General features: G+C 39.0%; 1 protein-coding gene across 1 annotated transcript in view; it reads left to right on the top strand.

Annotated features, from left to right (window-relative positions):
* sh2b3 (SH2B adaptor protein 3) overlaps window positions 1-21,900 on the top strand; it is a 74,203-nt gene that overhangs the window by 15,326 nt on the left and 36,977 nt on the right. The window contains exon 2 of the mRNA XM_079815653.1: window positions 7,146-8,129. Coding sequence (XP_079671779.1) covers window positions 7,173-8,129 — 957 coding nt within the window. The 5' untranslated portion in view covers window positions 7,146-7,172. The remainder of the gene's footprint in view (window positions 1-7,145; window positions 8,130-21,900) is intronic.

The raw sequence follows: 21,900 nt of genomic DNA on the forward strand, positions 1-21,900 counted from the left end.
CCTGCAGAGGAAGGATCCTTGACATTGAGAAACACCTACTGTGTGCCTGCAAACTGCACTTGATGTGACTGACGGGGCGGAGTCACGTGACTAAAACCGAAATAACGACATGGGAAAAATATGTCGGTTAGAGGTTCTGAATTTCGGTTTCGATTATTTTTCGATTAATCGTACAGCCCTACTCACTGGATATTTTTACTTTTTCTTGCCATTATCTGATGGTTTGTGTGTGAAAATCTTAGTAGATCAGCAGTTTTTAAAATACTCAGACCAGCCTGTCTGGCACAAACAACCATGCTACATTCAAAGTCACTTACATCACCTTTCTTCCCCATTCTGATGCTCAGTTTGATTTCAGCAGATCGTCTTGACCATGCCTAAATGCATTGAGTTGCTGCCATTCTGTGTATATATGTGTATGTAATTTTTTAAAATAATAATATATGTAAATAAATTACATCATACTACTATCAGACTACTGTAATGCCAGAAAGAGCTTTATCAGGGTAGTAAAGGCTACAAGGTGCAAACTATATGGAGAGGGGAAAAGACAAGCTAGGAAAATGAATAAGCTTATGGTGTGAAACAGGAAATGGGTTAAAGTGAGAAAACAATGCAGTGGCTGTTTGGGTATGTGGGGGTTTAAAGATGGAGAAATAGGGCAGTCAGGATGAAAAGAAAGCACGAGGGAGGTATAACAAGAACGGGAATTTAACATGCATGCATGTGAAGGATGAGGAAGGGGAGAGTGATGGGGAGAGAGAAAGATGGCCAGAGAGGAAGTGATGTTAGTTTGTTTGGAGGTTGCTGAGTCATGAGTGGGCCGGATGATCACTGATAGAACGAACACCCGGGGCCCAGCGCAGGGGGCGGGACTACGTCACACGGCATGTGCGCTGAACAACAGCACGCGCTCTGCAGCACGGGCCGTGGTGTAAACACGACATATGCACTCACATCGATGACTTTACAGGCTGGTATGTGCTAGTCTGATGCTGGTTGACCAAGAAAGTCTGGCTGGTTGTAGAAATGGTTCACCCTAAAATTAACATTATCGTATGACTTTCCAAACCTGTATGACTGACTTTAGTGGAACAAAATCATGTTAAGAAAAAGGTTTTTCCATTACACTGGCATTTTTAAATGCAGAAATGCATTTTGTGTGAACAGCCCCGCTCATTTGCTCTGAATAATCTTGTCTTTTGGTTTGCATCCATAAAGTTCCCAATACATCTGGGAAATAAGTAACCAAACAAACTAATTTTCATTTGTAAAATATTTAGTTCAGTGGAAATTGGCTTTGTTACATTATAGATAAAACAATTTGAGCTTGATTCTCCATCAACAATTTCCAATGGACCCTTTTCATGGACTGTGATGACCCGTTTCCACAGTTATTAACATTGTAAATCTAGCAAAGATTTGTATAATTATAACGCCATACTTTGTGTTATATTACATTGACATTAAATTACATACAAGTAGTTAATGCTGCTGTGTGATTGTTTCTAAGGGCATGTTTACTCAACACCGTTTTCAACTGAAAATGGGAAACTTTTAATGCGTTTTGGCCGTTCACGACAATGGCATTTTGGGGGCTTGAAAATGCAAGTTTTTGAAAACGATGGTGTCCATGTAAACAGCAAAAGCGTGAATCTGTGAAAACAGTGACGTCATGCGTATTACGTATACGGACTACCGGAACTTAACTGTCAATTTCGTCACCACCCCTTTTTAGGGGAAAATAAACTAGACTTCCCATAGACTTCAATACAAAATAGCGGCACAAAACAACATCCGTACACAGGCTTGAATAACTTAAGAAATCTCTAAGATTAAACATGTCAAGTAATTATATGTCCAGCCTGCCTGCCATAGAGCTTGAAAGATACATCCACACACTTAATTTGGTCCATTTAAAGAACATGTTCCTTCATTTTCACACCGTCAAATTGGTGTAACCACCCCTCCCAGTGGCCAGAGGTGTTTTACCCGGACATCTACTCGTACCTCATCGAGTCACCAGGGGAAAGCCAGAGAAAGAAATGTACTTCGTTTTTGAATCATGAAGTACGGATGATGCTAAGTCAGGCTAGTTGTATGGCTGGACAGAAAAGTGCAGTCAGTACGCTAAATATAAAGACATGAGATATACATTTTTAAAGATGTTTACTTTCCAATCATTCATGAAGGGACGTGTTTTTAAATTGACCAAAATAAGTTAAGATGTATCTTTCACGCTCTTGGCAGGCAGGCTGGACATAGAATTACTTGACATGTTTAATCTTAGTGCCGGCTGTGTACGGACGTTGTTGTGTGCCACTCTTTTGTATTGAAGTCTATGGGAAGTCTAGTTTATTTTCCCCTAAAAAGGGGCGGTGGCGAAATTGACAGTTAAGTTCCCGGATGTGCCAGTAGTCCGTATTAGCGGGTGTTTCTTGACAAAGCGACATCGCCAACTACTGGCCTGGCATGCATAATACAGCCTTTTTAGTCATTTTCGCAGATTTGTGTGAACGGGGATCGTTTTGACAACATTGTCGACCGTTTTTAGTACATTGTTGTCATGTAAACATATCCTAATACACTTCTCTCTTCTGACCAACATAATCAATCTCTCTCTATTTTTTTCTGCCTTTTTTAAAGTCATGTAAATGCCATTGTGGATATTTTCTTTTGCTGTTGTAAATTAAATTAAGTTATACTGTCATTTAAAACTTCCGTGATACCAGAATTGCCATTTTTGAGCAAACCATTTCAAGTTAGGAAGCCTTGTGTGCAAACCGCCAAACCAGCAACACGTCTTATAGATGTTTGTGACCAGCTTTGCTTGTCAACTTTGCACACTAAAGAAAACAGCTATATGTGTGATGGGTGTTCCTCTCCCTGTGTAGGTTAATGCTTCCTGTCACCCAATAAAGAGCAGAGCGCATAGTGCCGTCTATAGAATGGCCCCCTTCTCGCTTTTTTCTCCTTTACTATGCGATTGTTGTGGTTTTTCTGATCTGTTGCTTTCTTCATGTACTAAACCTTAAGTTTGCCATGCTCCAGGGCTTCCAACAGAACTTTAAGAACAGCCCCCTGAAAAAGAGCAGCCGCGTTTACTTCTCACGCAGAGTTAAACGTTCACAGGCGTCCGAGAGGGCTGTGCGCTCGTGAATGAGGATGTGGGGAACGAGAATGGGGAGATTGGCTCCAGTTGTGTCGCAACGCGTCTGGTGCAGCGCAGCACCCATGTGCAGATTTTTTTTTAGCCTCAAAAAAAAAAATTCCCCTGCTGCAAATGGCGACTGTGATCTGATTCCGAAGGTGGTTTGCACCACGTGTGGAGGGACTGCGCACATTCAAAAGCAAATCCCGCATCGAGAACCGCGGGCCCATCAGTGACTGGTATCAGAAGCTGACACTTTCAACTTCACATCAAAGATGGCCTCAGATATTTCTGTTTGACCCGTGGAGCATTATAAAGTGGCATGAGCGATATTAGTCACTCACTTCCTGTACTGGAGAGCTGAATGAGTGAGTGAGTAAAATTGAAGAATCTGTATTGTACCAGCTGAGTTCAGAAGTGATGAGCTAAACTGATACACTTTGTTAGCGTTCATAGAAAGTTTGATTCATTGGACAGTTTCGGTACAGAGATTGCCAAGTCAGTAGATGAGCAGCGTAAACAAAGAGATAAACTGTTCACTAAGGCGACCAGATTTCTGAAATGGAAACCGGGGTCATTTCCTATTTGAGTGGTCAAAATATCACTGAAATCTCATTTGTTATTATCTATTAATTAAAAAACGGGGACCATATGTTTTTTATTTTTTTTCTAATTGTTGTGGGTTCCCTATATTATTATTAAAGAGGTCATGAACTGGCTCTTTTTAATTTTTTATACTGTTGTCTGAGGTCAACTTATGACGTTTGCATGGTTTTTACATTCAAAAACATAAGTAATTGGCTATTTTCTGCCCTGGTTTTGAGCCTCTCTCATGGAGCGCTCGGTTTTTATGGGCGTGCCGCATTGAAGATTTGGAAGTAAACGCCCACTGCTATGATTGGATACACTTTGCATATTATAATGAGCTTCTGCTCCCCCGTGAGTAGGAATTGTGAGGAATTGTTTTTAAAGCGTGCGAGAAAATGGCAACCGGAATGATTCGTCCCACAGGGCTCGCAAAATGTCTTTATCAAACAAACTCAACGATTTATCTCTCATCCACCCTCAATTAATTGGAATGTTATTTTTTATTACTTGTCCCGCCCGATCGGTGGATATAACCGTGAACCGTGCATCACTAACACACACACGCACAGGCCTCACTGCAGAGTCAGACAAATCAGCATAATCAAAACTTCAGCGATTTGTATTTTTCCTTCAAATATCAAGTCAAGAGAGTGAACAACGCACCTCAAGAAAGTAATGTTATTTCACTGTTTAAGATAGCCTTGTTGGCAGGCCGGTGCTACGTTTTTGCAGCACAATGAACCAACAACACCACAAATAAAGGATTCTCCAGCCTGTGACAGCGTGTTAAGTTATGTTCAGTTAGAAACGTACACATAATCAATAGATATCAAACGATCTGTAACAATGCAATACTGTCACATATAAAAAAACATTTTTACTCACAAAAGTATGTTGCTTCATTCATTCATGTAATCTCATCCTGTCTGCAAATCCAGTCTCTAGTTTACAAACAAATCCGTGGTGAAATGAAGGAACAAACATGCAATGTCTTCCCCACGTGAGCTGGATCTTCATTAAAAATAAAGTTAATCTGTGCATTAATAATACTGGAATCCGAATGAAGCTTATGCAGCATGTTTATTGCTTGGAAGTTCGATCCAGTTTAGCTCCACGTAGGCCTATATGTTATTTATGTTACATTTCTTGCACAAGTCGGTGGGCAGGGCTACAGAATCAGGCATAGCCTACTTCTTCTTCGGTTAAGGCGTTATTTCACCACACTCTGACATCACAGGGAGGCACATTCTGAGATCGAGCGTTTGCTGGGCCTGGTGTCAATAAAAGCTTTTCTTTGACTAACAAGGAAGTTTTCAGCTCCGAAACTTACAGGATATTCTTGTATCACAGTGAACTTTTATATATCAAAGGCTGCATGAAAAGTTGATTTCTCAATTCATGACCCCTTTAACATGAATAATTATTATGATTTAGTTTGATTATTAGGATTTTGGGGGCCAGATTTACTAAACAGGGCAAATTAGCGTGAGAGCGCAATTCCAAAAAAGCCTAAAAATGTAAGACATACTTGTTTTAGGGCGGTAAATAATGGCGCAAAGGGCAAACCTTAGTACATCACATTGCGTGATTGATTTATATACTCTCCTCCCATAAATAACCCTGTCCACGCCTTTTCAGAGCTAATTGTTCACTGCGTGTCTTTAGTAAATCCCGACAGTAGGTTTTTTTAACGGCAAAAGAGGGTTTTGCGCTGGCGTAAGCTGTTAGTAAATCTGGCCCATGGTTTGGTTTTAAAGGAACACGCCACTATTTTTGCAAATAGGCTAGTTTTCCAACTCCCCTAGAGTTTTACCGTTTTCTAAACTATTCAGCCAATCTACGGGTCTGGCGGTAGCACTTTTAGCATAGCTTAGCATAGATCATTGAATCTGATTAGACCGTTAACATTTTGCTCAAAAATGACCAAAGAGTTTAGATATTTTTCCTATTTAAAACTTCACTCTTCTGTAGTTGGGTGCAGCAGGAGCAATGATATTACGCAGCACCTAACTAAAATAGGCTAACTTCTAAAATATCAAAACTCTTTGGTAATTGTTTTGAGCGAGATGCTAACGGTCTAATCAGATTCAATGATCTATGCTAAGCTATGCTAAAAGTGCTACCGCCAGACCCGGAGATCGGCTGAATGGATTCGAAAACGTTAAAACTCAACTGTTTAACCCTAGGGGAGTTGGAAAATGAGCCTATTTTCAAAAATAGTGGCATGTTCCTTTAATAGGCTACAATTCACTGCACCATAAAGTGGTGTGCACGCAACCAATAAGAGTCAGCATAGCTCGCAGCGCCATCTGTTGGTGAAAATAATCACTACACAATTGGTCCTATATTGTGGGTTGTTTTGAACGAACTGTAAAATGGGGACATTTCTGAGGACAGCTCCAGTACGGGACAGAACTCCAAAAACTGGGATACACTAGAAAACCTTATATAAAATGGTATTAAAACACAATCTCTCACAAAACATATGTTCACCTAGATAAAGTTGTAACGGAAGTAGTGGCAGATATTTTCTTCTGTATTGCGACATACATCCAAGTGATACGGATAATTGAAAAGACAAAATCTAGAGTGGGACTGGGTTCAATTTATAGGTTTTTGGTTGAATGGAGACAGATCTTAATGCAAACTTGCAGACGATTGGTGTATACCGGACTTCTCCAATAATTTATTCTGCTTAAACCCCTCCCCTTTCTTATAGCGAGAGGTCTGTCATTTTCACTGAAAGATCAATTTATGACATTTTGGTTAAATATTAAAGGCAAAGAAAACAAGTAGAAATTCAACATGCATGGATGGATCATTCACAATAAGATCAGTAACATACGTTTTGTAAATAGGGTGAATTTCCATTTCATGCCGACTTTAAGCGATCACACTGACCCGTTTACATGCACTTATGAAATCACTGTCGAAACTCTCATTGGTAGTCAGTACATGTTGTTGCTGCTTATTTGCATAAAGTTGCACTCTGCTCAACTTTGTTAAATTATGTTCAACAATCTTTGACACTCAAATCAGTGGACATCAGCAGTTCTTATTAGGTATGTTTGTTTTTTTTGAAGGTTTCGAAGACCATAAACTTGAGACCGTGTGCGTTACATCTGTTCTGAACGAAATTTCAGTATAAGCACAGTGCCCTGTTGCCGCATTTAGAAATAAAAAAGAATGTCACCAGAGCCGCCATGAGCATAAATAAACTCTCTCATTTTCAAGACGTATGGATTTAAAACATACATCAAGTTTCTACAGTTGCCCTTAAAGGACAAACTGCTTTATATTGCGAATTCAGTCATACCCTATACTATTTAGATATCACAGCGTAGAATAGACTTTATTGTGCATGGATGCAATTTTGTGATGTTTTTCATCTGGGGTTTTTTCGCAGTGATTTCCTGCTGTGCTGGTTACTGCAATGAATGGTAACACTGTCCAGCAGACCACAAGCACTGCACCACCCGTAGCACCTCCTTGTGGATGGAGGGAGTTCTGTGAGTTGCATGCCAGCACCACGGCCCGAGAACTTGCCCAGCACTACCGGCGCTTCATTAAAGAGCGGCCGGTACAGGATGTGGTCCCGCCGGAAAGTTTCTCGAAGCAGTTCAGCACCCTGTTCCAGCACCACTTCAGCTCTGAGGTGGCTAAAGATGCAGAACCCGTCCTGCGGCCGCCACCACCCTTACTACCCATGACTAGCCGCTTACGTATCACTTCCTTCTCAGGGGTGCTGGATTACCGGGAGACCGTGCGGCCGGGAGTGGCTCCGCTAGTTGCCGTGTTTGCACCCAAACCAGATGCCGACAGCATCCCTAGGGAACAGGAGCAGTTGCAGCGCTGCTCTCCTACAGACACTACACGCAGAACTCGGCCACATAGCCAGGAAGATGAACTCCCGGAGCGGAGGACCGCGTCAGAACGATACACGCCCCCTGCGTTTCCCTTCCCTTCCCGTAGTGAGGTAACCCACATTTCCGTCAGACGCATTCGAGAAAGCGTATGCCAACTCTTTAAGAAATCTCCGCAACTTGATGAATCTTCAAGTGGTTACCCAAGGGACGATGCACTCCAGGTGGGCGGACCATCTGCGACTGTTGATTGCACCTCTCAAACCCCACCTCAGACTGTGCAGGTAACTGCCCATCGCATCTCAAAGAAGGTTGCGCTGTGGGAACGTTGGAATCCATTGCGAACTGTGAGACGGAGACAAGAGACAGGAAGTGTTTGTAAAGAGGGGCAGCTGCGGTACTTGGAGGTGGATGACACTATCTCAGACACACCCCCACATTGGCTGCGCTGCCGCCTACAGGTCAGGAGGACCAATGACCACACAGCTAGCGAGAGGTACCAGCTAGAGCTCTATGACCCACCCAAGGTAAGGCGACCGGTCGAAAACCTAATGCATTTTTGTGTCTCTAAGAGTTTGTAGTTATTGCTGGCTTACTGTAACTTGATATATTGGTCAGATCTTTTAGATTATATCAGTATCAGAAATTAAGGTATATATATTTTATATATATCATTTACTTGCCTTTACAGAATGTTACTCTAAACGCATGAATTTCTTCCATGAAACTGAATGAGTTGTTTAGCAGAATCTCCTTGCATATTTGCATTCATGCATCTTCAAATATTTCACGCACGTCTGAATTTTTGGTACAAAGTTTGATGCCAATGACTAATCATACAAGAATCGTTTGCAGACGTGATCTAGGAGTGAAATCTGATGTGACTTACCTTGAATCATTATATTTTAAATCTATGCAAATGTGAATGAGATTTAAGAGCGATTTTTGTGTTTTAGTTATTAAAGGATTAATTCACTTCAAAATGAAAATTTCCTGATAATTTACATCTCATCCGAGATGTTCGTGTCTTTCTTTCTTCAGTTGAAAAGAAATTAAGTTTTTTGAGGAAAACATTCCAGGATTTTTCTCCCCATCATAGACTTCCATGGCAACCAAAATGTTGAAGGTCCAAATCAATGCAGTTTCAAAGCTTCAGAGGCTCTGTGCGATCCCAGACGAGGAATAGGGAATTCTTTTTTTTTAATAAAAATTGATATACGTTTTAACCTAAATTGCTCATTTTGCGCTGCTCTGCGACGTGCCAAGGATTGCGCAATCACGTCGGAAAGGTCACACTAGACGTAGGCAGAAGTACCGCCCCAAGCGATCGGGCGAGGACTAATACAAACGCCCTTTACAAAAAAAACTCCATCTCCAACTTCAAAATCATCCGACATCGTTGTTTTACCTTATTGTTTGCTAAAGGTTGTTTGTATTAGTCTTCGCACGTGCGCTTTGTAAACACGGGGGCGGTACTTCTGCCCATGTCTAGCGTGAGCTTTCCGACGTGATTGTGCAATCATTGGCACGTTGCTTTCACTAGATAAGACCCTATTCCTCGTCGGGGATCGCGCAGAGCCTCTGAAGCCCTTCCTTTGAAACTGTATTGATTTGGACCTTCAACATTTTGGTTGCCATAGAAGTCTATGATGGGGAGAAAAATCCTGGAATGTTGTCCTCAAAAAACATAATTTCTTTTCGACTGAAGAAAGAAAGACATGAACATCTTGGATGAGATGGGGGTGAGGAAAAGATCTGGAAATTTTCATTTTGAAGTGAACCAATCCTTTAAAAATGTAAATTTAATTCACGTATATGAAATTAAAGGGGTGGTAAAACACATTCTTTCGAAGGCTTGATTGTGTTTGTGGGGTGCACTGTAACATGTGTTCATGCTTCGCTTTTAAAAAATTGCATTATTTTTCATATATTTGACCTTTATTCTACACTGCTCTGTCCCTCCATGTAAAACGGTCTGATGGTTTCCGGGTTGTATGAAGCCGGTCCCTCAAAAATACGCAATGGGCTCAGATTGGTTAGCTGGCCCAGTGTGTTGTGATTCGCTAACCGCCTAGTGCACGTTTGACGGAAACGTCACGCCCCTTACCTTTACCGGAGGCTGTGCTTTGGTCAGTATTCGAAACAATGGCGTCAATAAAACCATACCAATCTGAGCCCGAATCAGACCCAGAACATTTTAGTGAAGATGATCGAGCAGAACCTGTTCAGTCCTCAAGAGTAAAGACTGTGGATCTATAGTGATCGCTACTGAATGGCACTGTTACTTTTGTATTTTTAGAACGATTATAGCCAAATATCTGTCGCAAGAACTATTAACCCAAAACGAACACTAAACATTGGCTTTACTAGTAGCCAAATCACACACAGAACCATGTTTAGCATGCCTGTAGATAAACAATACATAAAAGCTCTAATCAAAGAATAATTTACACTAATGCCAAGTTCGCTGTTGAGATTTTAACGTTAGTGTTTGTAACGTTAGGTGTTCGTCGGATAACGTTTAGTATGTATGAGCATTTAACAGACTGTTTGCAGAACAGCGTTCTCATCTGTTTACTTCCTTGCTACAATGTACAACCTATTACAGGAAAACACATCGATGAAAAATAAATCAGACTTACAGGTTGTGGCCCGTAAACAGCTTCTGTTTGTAAATCCATCTTTCAGGAAAAGCCGTTGTGCAAATCCTGCATTGAACTCGCGAAGATTGTGGAAGTTTTCCTCCGTGAAATGTGCAGCGCACGCGTCGTGCATCCACACACTGGCAGTGTTTGTCTCGCGCAGCTGAACCGCGGCTCATGAATTGCAAATACAGACGAATATTGTCCATTATGTCACATTTTCCAGTCTTCTCCTCCGACCCCTGTCTGTCTCGTGATTTATGATGGGCAGCATATATCTGCGACCTGTTCCCCTCTGTCTCATACACACATGCATATAACATGCTGTATGTTAAACGCACTGCAACGCACCCCCGTCCCTAGGAAGGCTGAACAAAGCAAGTACCCCAGACCTACAATCCGGATGAAAATAACAGCGTTTCGTCGGCATTGCAGCAACACCACTCCAGCCTAACTATACCACAACAACGCAGCGATACAAAATGGCCTCACCCCCCCTTATTTAATATTCTCGGAGGAGGGGTTTATGTAAATATTGGGGCTGGTGATGTCACCAACCCTCGAGGAATGTCTGTTGTCGCCTACCGGCCGTTTGCTGTAGTCCTTAGAAATTGATTTCTTTAAAAGCAATATCTCCCTTTGCTTTAAACTTTGAACGTTGTAACTTTGTAGATGTTGTTTATGCTAAAGCAGCAACATTACACACCAGCTAAAGTTAGAATAGTGAAATCGTGGTTTACCACCCCTTTAAATATATCAAAATGTGATTGAGATTTAAGAGCTATGTTGTGTGTGTTTCATTCACCTATATGCAGATATGCTGCTTTAAGATGTGTTGCATTTGATGTCAATGAAACGTGAGAACCAATTGGATTTAGTGTCAAACATGGTGCGAACTATCTTGAGGCCTTACATTTTTATAATCGTGAATACAAATGAGATTTAAAAGCTATGGGGAATTTTTTTTTTTTTCCATTAAATCAAAACCAATGATGGCCGTGATTCATCTAGTAAGGGATATGTTTATAGTAACACTCATTTAACGTAATCATCCACCCACATGCAAGACAAACAGCCAATTTGAAACCGGGTATGATTGATACTATCATATGTAATGAAACTAATGAGAACATAATTACTGTTTTGTCTGCATTTCTGTCCGCCTCGCTCCATTTCTCCTGGTTACACAGCATGATGGCCTAATTGGTAGTTTTGTTAGCTCATTCAGGCAGCAAATGACGTCTGCTCACTTGAGGGGTTACGGCACGGCTATATCAAGACACTGATTGGCTGCTGAGGAATCTTGGCAGAGATGTGAGGACTTGCTCTGAATGTCTATATAAGGGAACGTCAACGTAGACCAAGAAAGTTCAAACACTTAAAGTTTATACACTCCAATAAATGTCAGAAGCATGCGCACACATTTTAGCTTCAAATTAGCAACACATTCATTGGTTCATTTTTTGGACATTTTATTAGATTCATAATTTTCTTCTTTTTTTTTTTGAGATGTCAGTTCTTTTTCTGAGCATGCATCACACTTTATTTCACAGTATCGTATGTACTGGATGTGTGTGCTTGTGAGCATCGAGGCTGCATAGAGCGCATGCTAGTCCTTGATTCTTGATTCTTGTAATTGTAATTGCACGGTCTATGTTTGGTGTGTTTGCTACAATAGCAGCAGTGAGGGCAGCTATGCTAAGAGAGGAAGCTGCAGGGTAGCTGATAATTTCTGTGCGTGAGAAACTTTGTTTCAGGGAAGTCCTAACTTTAAAACCAGCCTGTGCACAGCAGATAAATTAGTTTGATTATCTGCATTCAGATTTCACAGAAGTGTTGTATTATTATCAAGTCAAAAATGACTAGATAGGCCAGAGACAAAGTGCTAGAATATATCTATAAATATGTTTACTTGTGGATCCAGGGCTCAACATCATGCTTTTTCAGGTACTCTCAAGTGAAACTGATACAGTGATAAAGTGCACAACATTTAACCCACTAAAGCTGTTAGATAAATCATAATTGCTGGATCTTCATGAAGTCCGTTACTTTTAGCCTAAATGGATTACTAGTTATGTGTTTCTAGGTAAAAATCATCTATCCATCTGTCAATCCGTCTATCTATCCATCCGTCTATCCAATATCCATCCATCAATCAATTCATCAAATCAATCAATCCCAATCCATCCATCAAGAAAAAGAGTGTAGATTAAATTAGCATAGCAATGTAGGAAATCATTTGTACAGTTTGTCATTATGCACAAATATGGAAAAGCCACGATTGACCAATCAAAATCAAGCATTTCAAAGAGCCCCTTATGAATTACAAGTCAAAATGGGCTAAGTGGTAATTAAATGTAACAAATCATGTAAAATGTATCCTCTTTTACTGGAAAATTTAAACAACATTTTATCAAACTTTGATAATTGCCTTGCCTTTACAAGATGTGATCAGAGTACATTTTATAAAAAAATCACCTGTCAAGTAAGTTTAATATATTTCATCAGCATATGAGAGTCAAATTGGACGTCTACAGGGATTCATCTCAAGATCACTCAAGATTAACAGTTCATCTATTGCCAAAATTATGAGGAAACAAAGATCAGTTTAAAATAGAAAATTATTGAAACTATTCAATTCAGGAATGTCAGAATCGGAATGCGTAGTTCATGCATAAAAAAACGTCTGTCAAAATATATAACGTACAAATCGTTGAACGATGTTCACTAACCTGGCACATGTTTTTCATTTGGATTGGCCTTAATTCTCTTTAGCATGCAGTGTGAAGTATTTCACTCAGTTCCCTGACCATTCCGATTCAGTTTCAGCGAGTGAATAACAAATTTATACTCACGTGTGTTATGTATTACGTATTGTCTCTGACAGATAGTAGATTGAAGCCGCCATTTTCTCCCTCTTTTCGGAAAGCGACGATGTAGTCAAAATATCCGACAGTCTGGGTTTTCCAAGTAATGCGTATGCCATGAATGCTCCGGACCTCTGCTTCTCGGAAATACTACTGTGTATTGTGCACATTATTTTTTGACAGACATCAATACCAGTCATCAATGTCATGATATTCAAATGATGTGGACTTGAAAACATCATGATTGATGCCCATGAGTGTGTTATGTCGATGTTTGTTTTTAGTTTTTAAGAATATTCCAACTGACAGCCAGCCTAAGATTTTGCCGGACATGATAACGTGTGAGAGGAATGAACTATGTTTGATTATTGGGTAATTATACAGTCCCTCCAGAAAAACGCGATTATGCGATCGCATGATTTAATGCATAATCACCCAAAGTCCCCATATTTATGCAGGGGCCGCATTTTTTCAAATACGCTGCACTTTCGCCGCATAAATTTCCTATTTCCACGTGCAAAATATGCGGGGCTAGCATGATTTCATAATCCCCGCATTTCCGTTGCAAAAAATTCATATATATTGGCAGAAAGTTGAAAATGTTTCGTTTACTTCACACAAGAGCTGCCATTTCCCCCTATTGCCATGGGAACGTTTTGAAGTGACGTAATTACCCGACGCAAACATCATCGAAAAGCTGCAAACCCCCGTGGTGAAACCATAGATATCGGTGAAACCATGATGAAGCACGCGAATTCCCATTTGCCAACAAAAATAACAGCAAAAGACAGCGCAAAGTAGTTTTCCGGTGTGTTGACCGATTTCAAAACACAGCATCATGAAGCTTCGAAGCGTTATGAATCAGTGAGTCGAATCAGCGGTTTGAATCGCCAAAGTCACGTATTTCAGCAGTTTGACACGCGATCCGAATCATGAATCGACTCGCTGATTCATAACGCTTCGAAGCTTCATGATGCCGTTTTTTGAAATCGGTCATCACTATATAAGTCGTTATTTAGGTTTTTTTGCGCACAAAAACTATTCTCGTCGCTTCAAAAAGTTATTGTAGAACCACTGTAGTGAGATGGACTTTGTAACGACGTCTTTAGTACCTTTTACGGGTCTTGAGAGTGAACCGTGCTTTGTGCCAATGGAGGCCTTTCTGAGCCATCGGATTTCAACTAAGGCCTAGTCCACACGTACACGGGTATTTTTATAACCAGAGTTTTTCCTCCTCCGTGTTCCGAAGATGAACGGAGGTCTGACGGGTGTCCAACGACATGAGGGGAAGTCATTAATGACAGAATTTTCATTTTTGGGTGAACTAACCCAATAAGAGATTGCACTTTGTGCATTGGAAGCACTCAAATGTCTGTTTTGTATTGCTACCTCTGTAAAACGGGAAGTTATTTATTCATTTTTTCAGAAGTTGTAGCAGATTCCTTTTGTAAAAGCTAGAGAACTTTTGACTCAATGTTTTGTAAATTTGAGCCATGTGTTTATTAAGGTCTTCAATAAAACAAGATGAGAACTTAAATATTCCCAGCACTTTCTGTGATGTAGTGCTTTTTTTCTCTTTTTCATCAAACCGCAGTTTTTGCAAGTTCCCGCAATTTCATTGCATAAAATTGCATAAATATCCCGCATTTTCCATCGCATTTTTTAAGAAAACGTGCCGCATAATCAAGGATTTTTGCTCGCAACAATCACAAAACAAAAGCCACATTTTTCTGGAAGGACTGACTATAAAATGTGCTGGAGATGTTAGAATTATGCTTTTTACATAGTTCATTATACTTATTTTATGGAAAGTTTATTTCGTGACATATGTTACTCAGAAACTGACTGTTTGGCTTGTCAAAATTCCTTTTTTTTTAACCAGAAAACGAGTGGTTTTGATGCACAAAGTTGTTTTTATTGTCTCCTATAACAAAAATCTTCTATTTTTAACCCATGAAAATGCCGATCCTTTTGCAAGTAATAGTGAAAATTCACTTTTTAAAACTCTTGTTCCATTATTACCCCCAGATTTTGACTTTCTTGCTTGTTTGTGTGTATGTGATGATGTTTGGAAGGTTTGAGAAACATCTGTTTTGGGCCTCAAATGATAGTGTTCATTAAACAGGGCTTCTAGGGCTGGAGACCACAGACCTTTAATTGCTGATGTAGTCTGAACAAGTTTGGTCGAGCTGTGCTTCGAAACCTTCAATCGGAAAGCACGACGTACGCAGACTCTTATATACGGACGCCAGGATAGCCAGCAGTGCGCAATGCATTTGAGCCATTGGAGTATGGATGGGATGTGACCTTGTGTTTGTGTTGGATGTTGAAATCTTCTGATGTGGCTTGTTGGTGTGTGAGCATGCGAGAAAGAAGACATGCTATAATAAAGTTAGAGTTCAGATTTTGTAATTATTTGTATGTGTTGGAGGTGTAATCGTTTCTTGTTTTTCTGGTATTATTTGCTGTACAGCAATTGCATCTAGTGCTGTGGAAAATATTTCTAATTCTAGAAAACCGCATCCTCCCATCTGGAGTGTGTTAGAGCTTCTCGGTGACCTTATGCACATGCAGATGCTCACACAACTACATCTAGAGTCGTTTTAACTCAACACAATATTCAATGTAAAAACACTGCAACAGATTTGCACAAAACCTAATTACATTCTATAAGAGATACAGCTCTGTAACATTGAGAAATCAATGTAATGTGGTCTCTTAATTTTTTCCAGAGCTGTATAATACTTGTTAATGTTTACTATGTTTCATGCTTGCATTTATTGGGGTCTTTTGAAAAGTGAAATCATGATGGGCAATTTTTTCAGCGGCCTTGGTTCTGGAAGTATTTTCCTCCTTTTATTTTCTCCTTTGGGATTTCAGAAAAATCAATTCAGATAAATGAAGCAATGAAGCAAACCAACCAGCTTTGACATGAATCACAACATTTGCAAACTTTTATTTGAAGCGAAACAGTTGAAGCAAAAAAAAAAAAAAACAAATACAGTTTTCTATGGAGAAAAGGAATGTGTTTTTTAACTGTTGGGCTATATTCGCGTGCTCTCGTTTGTTTTTCATTAGCTTTTTAAAGAAACGGTCTGAGCCGAAACCCAGTCTGACTCAAAGTTTAGTTTCTTAACGTGATCTGACCTCGTACCCGGGTTTATCAATATGAGAATCTGCAGATTGATAAGTAGGCCACAGTCATCAGTCATAACGAAATCAGACATGTCCCTGTTTCTCCGAAAGCATAACACTAGAAATTTTAAAACCAAGAATTATATCACACACAGAGATGCACACAGCAGAAATACACACTGATGCATTTCCAAAGATGTACACGTGCACACACACACACACACACACACACACAGTTGCAGACCGCACACTGGTTCACATGATGACAACAGCATTTTTGATTTCAAAGTTTCAGTTTGATTTGATTTTCAAAGTGCAAGTAATAATTTTCTATTTGTCAATTTTTTTATAATTGGTATGACCTATTTTAATTCGAGATTAATTGAATGCATTGTTTTAAAATGCTCTTTTGTCATTTGGAAATGCATTATTTGAAATTGTAGTTTCATGTCACGTATGTTCTATTTCACTTTCAGCGTTTCTCAACCGGTCTTGGTGATCATTTTGCATATTTTTGGGCCTGCATAGTTCATGTCTCATGACAATGAGTTTCACGCCTGACTTATTTGTTATTTACATGAATAAAACTTTCAGTCCTTATTCAATACCAGCTGAACCACTGCGCTATACAGTTATGAAAAAATAAATGGTTACTAATAAAATCAGTGTCGATTTAATGAAAACAAGTTCCAAAAAGTTGTAATTTTGGGAACATTATAATACAAATAGCCTGAAATAATGCTAACATTAAATCAAATTTGATTTGTTTAAAGGACAGACATTTGTAATGCATCCATGTATTTGTATATTTATTTTGTTTTTAATTCTTTTATTATTTCATTTAATTAATTCGTTTTTCTTTATATAATTATTTTTCTTTATTTATTTTAGGATTTTGAAAATCTGTTATATATTATTTATTTATTTTTTGGATATCTGAGCACATTGTTTGGCCTATTGAATAATTTAGAGTTTTTACACCTCATGGTTTCCATTAACTGACTAGTTTGTTTTGATAGTTTTGCTCTGTTTTTTAGCTTCTGCTTTATTTATTTACTGATGTAGTTCAATCATTAGTAGTAAAGCAAATCTGTCAACATGACTGATTCACACGGGCACAGACTGTCCAAAGCCTCCACATCTGCAGCATCAGGACTGATATGACATCCATTGTGTGCTTTGCATATGACAGTTCCTCATCTTTGGGTGGTTGTGTGTTTTTGTGTAAAACACATTCACCCAATACCTCTGAGAGCTGTGTGCTCTGAGCACAAACACGCCATGTGGGTGGTGGGTGTGAAACAGCCCCTGCTCAAAATATTGACTGTGTAACTAACATTGCAGTGTCTCCTGTAATTCAGCAGTACGCCTGTGTTATGCATCATTGAATGCTTATTTTTTTGGACCCAACAACTGTTGAAGGCCCCCAGTGTGTATATTCACAACAGCTGTGCAGTGTGAGAAATATACAATGAGTTTTGGGTGAGTTTCTTTAGGTCTTTTCACTAAAATTGGTCTAACTACATATTAAAACTAGTGCTGTCAAATCGATTAATTGCGTGTGTGTGTGTGTGTGTGTGTGTGTGTGTGTGTGTGTGTGTGTGTGTGTGTGTGTGTGTGTGTGTGTGTGTGTGTGTGTGTGTGTGTGTGTGTGTGTGTGTGTGTGTGTGTGTGTGTGTGTGTGTGTGTGTGTGTATAGTTATTTATAGTTATTAACTCATTTAAGACTGCTCTTATGAGAATACTCGGCAAAACGCTAACATGCGTTAACATGCTATTATATATATATATAATTAGTGCTGGGGGGAAATTAATCGTGATTAATCGCATCCAAAATAAAAGTTTGTGTTTACATAATATATGTGTGTGTACTGTATATAATTATTGGGCCTCATTCATGAAACGTTCCTGAATATACGAGCAAATTCTTAGTAATTTGCGCGTAAAATGGACCATTACGAAAACTCTCCTCCAGATTCACAAACGCTTCATATATCACGGATTCGGTAGTTAAACGTGTGTATATTAATGAATTCCAAACATTCGTAAATAGGATGTGCGTGCACGCTCATTCATAATTAGCATAGTCCCCGCCCATGAGTTACAACTGCAAATGACGCTGTGGAATCTCGTGGACCTCTTTCTCAGGTTTGGCTCCAGTATTTTGCATAAATGCTAATTGACCATATGCCTTGCAATACATATTAAGTTATCATGATTCCATCAAAGCATTTTTAGCCACCTAAAAAATGCCTGGTGCTCTTCTGAAAACGGCCAGCTGGTGGCGCTTGAGAGCGCTTTGCTAGGGCAGCATTTATAGATACATAGATACTTTGATTGCTATGAATATGATACAGAATATCCATGGCATTAATGTGTTACTAGTTTCTAATTTTGAAGAATATTACTGAATATAAAAAATGCAGTATTAACTTCATTATTGTTGTTCATTCGGTGTACAAGTGGGATGATTGGTCGGTGTAGTTTTTGCCCCGCCCCTCCTCCACTGTGATTGGACGGCCGGGTAAAAAGTGACGAGCGCTGCCTATTACCCAATGCTGAACAGTAAAAAAAAAAAAAAAAGACGAGGCAAATCAACTCTTGAAATATTATTATTGTAGGCTTCATAGTGCATCAAAATGCAATGTCGTCAGTTTGCCTAAATTAGAACACAGAACGTTCAAATGTTTTACGCACCATTTACACGTGGTAGGGAGCAGGTGTACATTTATTTCGTTCCAACTAACATTTTGAAAATACGAACATTTTCATGAATCCAAAATTTACGTCAGAGCGGCTTTACGAACAATTTACACACAAATTCGTTCTGCTTGTGTTTCGTGAATGAGGCCCATTATGTGTATAATACACACTATACATAAATACAATGCATGTATATATTTATTACAATTTTTATAAAAAAAAAAATATTTATATATATATACACACATGCAAATATTTCTTAAATAAATATATGAATGAGTGTGTATTTATATATACATAATAATTATACAAAGTACACACACATATATTATGTAAACACAAACTTTTTTGGATGCGATTAATCACAATACATTTTTCACCAGCACTTATATATATTATAAATATGTGTGCATATTTATATATATTATAAATATGTGTGCATGTCTGTAATTATTTACATACACACACACACACACACACACACACACATACATATATATGTATATATATATATGTGTATATATTTATTTATTTGTGCTGTGAATTGATTAAAAAATGAACTAATTAATCACATTTTTTCTGCGATTTAATCGGGATTTAGAAACTGAGTTTTTTATATTGTAATAATTTCACAGTTACTCCAGATTAGGGATGGAACGATTACCGGTTTCACGATAAACCAAGATAAAATGTACTGCTGGTTAGTAATATTGGTTAAAAATTAATTATCATTAAAACCGCGTGTGATTATCACGATTTTGAAAACTCGGGGTAAATCTTGTCCAGTCAGCGTCAGTCTGGTGCAGCACAACGCTGTTTTTTGAATGAGAAGAAATGGCAGAAGGCAGTGACAGCACTCGGGGGATTGTTCAGCCTTCTAAAATGATCAAATCTGAGGTGTGGTCATATTTTGGCTTTTACAAAAGTCCCCTGTCTGCAGAACCAGCCAGAAGAAAGTCACTGTAATGGGGGGAAACGCGTCAAATCTGCGAACGCAAGGCAAGTGCACTTTGACCTCCATACCAAAACTACGTCTGGTATTACTACCAATCACACTAGCCACTTTGGCGGTTGAACTTGTTATAGTCTCCTCAAAAGCCATCTGTTATAATCGCGTTGCGCATTATAACCACTCACACGTGTTTCTAATAATCAGAGCCGTTCAGATTAGCCGGAGTTTTGTTCAGAGCGCGCGCCGCGCTCACTCACTGAAATCTGCATTCAAAACGTGCGATGTACGCAGGAGATTCCTTCATCATACAGCGATTGACTGTTTTTGTTCTATTTCAGCAGTGAAAATAGTTTCGAACAAACACAGCAGAACCACAGGCACAGCGCTTCTGATATGACTGGCATAAAGTTGGCTTTACGTTCGAGATTCGCGAATTTAGGGACCGTCTCTAAAGTTGGTATACACGTTTCTAACTTCAATAGCATTTGAAGAGAATGACTTAGTCATAAAACCAGCTGTAAAGTGTTCAGCAAAAAAGTGCATAGAGCTGCTTGATTTATTTATTGTTTGTTGATTTTCAAATATAAAACTTATTGAAATGTTTTAAGTGTATGAATCAGTTCTTTTTGAACACTTTCATCTCATTTGAAGAAAACCGTGATAATATTGATAACCGTGATAATTTGGGTCACTATAATCGTGATGTGAAATTTCCATACCGTTTCATCCCTACTCCAGATTAATTTAGAAACAACTTAAAGACAGTATTTTTTGGGCGTAATGGCATCTGTTTGGCCATCTAATGGCCAGTGTCACTGATACTAATACTGCCTCGATGAAAATATTTTTTTTGAAACATTAAGACATTCAACATTACAGTATAATTGAAAGCTATCAATTGCTACATTTATTAGGCTTTAAAAATAACAACTTTTAATTTAAGCGAACTTAAAACAATCTTCACATAAACCCATAATAATAAATGTTATATTTACCTGTGGCCTTCTTGTCTAACAGATAGGATATATACAGACATTGAATAAAGTTATCAAACAGTCTGCACTGCATAAATAATACATTAAATATAGATTAATCCTTATTAAAGCTACAGTTTTCTCTGTTACCTTTTGTTCTTTGATTAACATTAAAGGGATAGTTCACCCAAAAATGAAAATTTGATGTATAGATCTCCCTACCCCCAGAGCATCCGAGATATAGGTGACTTTGTTTCTTCAGTAGAACACAAACAAAGATTTTTAACTCTCATACTCTAATATGTTACCATTCACATGCATTATAAGTTGTGCCAAGCGGATGAGGAGCCAGGCAAAAGTATAAACAAGGCTTAACACTTTTGGAGCGCGATGGTGAATGCACCTACAGTGATTCTCGCGGCGTTTAATTAAACATTTGGGCGTCCATTGTAAATTCGAGAAGTAGCGGTATGCAAGAAAAGGTGCAGGTACACTTAAGAGTAAAATGTAGAGTACCGCCCCACTTCGAGCACTGGACATACTTTTTAGTGCATCAGACCCGTCCAGACGCTGTAATTTGCATTCTGCAGGTTTAAATTTAATTCAATTTTTTTGAACCTTTACACCTGGCATTTTTAATCTGACCGCATGCATTGGAATGAAGGTGTAAAGGCAATCTGACTAAATAAAATGATCCAGATACTATCCGAATACAGAATGCATGATTATGCCAGGTGTAAAGGGCCTCATCCGTCATCTCTGCATTACATGCATCCGTTAGGATGAGCAGAGTCCATATCATATGCAGACATATGCTTTTGTTTTCAGTTTTGGTCCCCTGACATGAGCAAATGGTGTTTAGGTTTCGGAGCGTGGTTTCTTAGCGTGTGTGTTCATGTGGAAAGCATGCCACAGCTCTTTAATATATATATCAAAGGTGTTTGCTAGCCGCGTGTTTGTGTGAATCCAGTGAAGTATTGTGCAGTGTTTTTTCTCTTAGCTAGCAGCTGTGTCTACACTGCAGG

This window comes from Gobio gobio, assembly GCF_949357685.1.
Source record: "Gobio gobio genome assembly, chromosome: 4".
In the NCBI taxonomy this organism is placed as follows: domain Eukaryota; kingdom Metazoa; phylum Chordata; class Actinopteri; order Cypriniformes; family Gobionidae; genus Gobio; species Gobio gobio.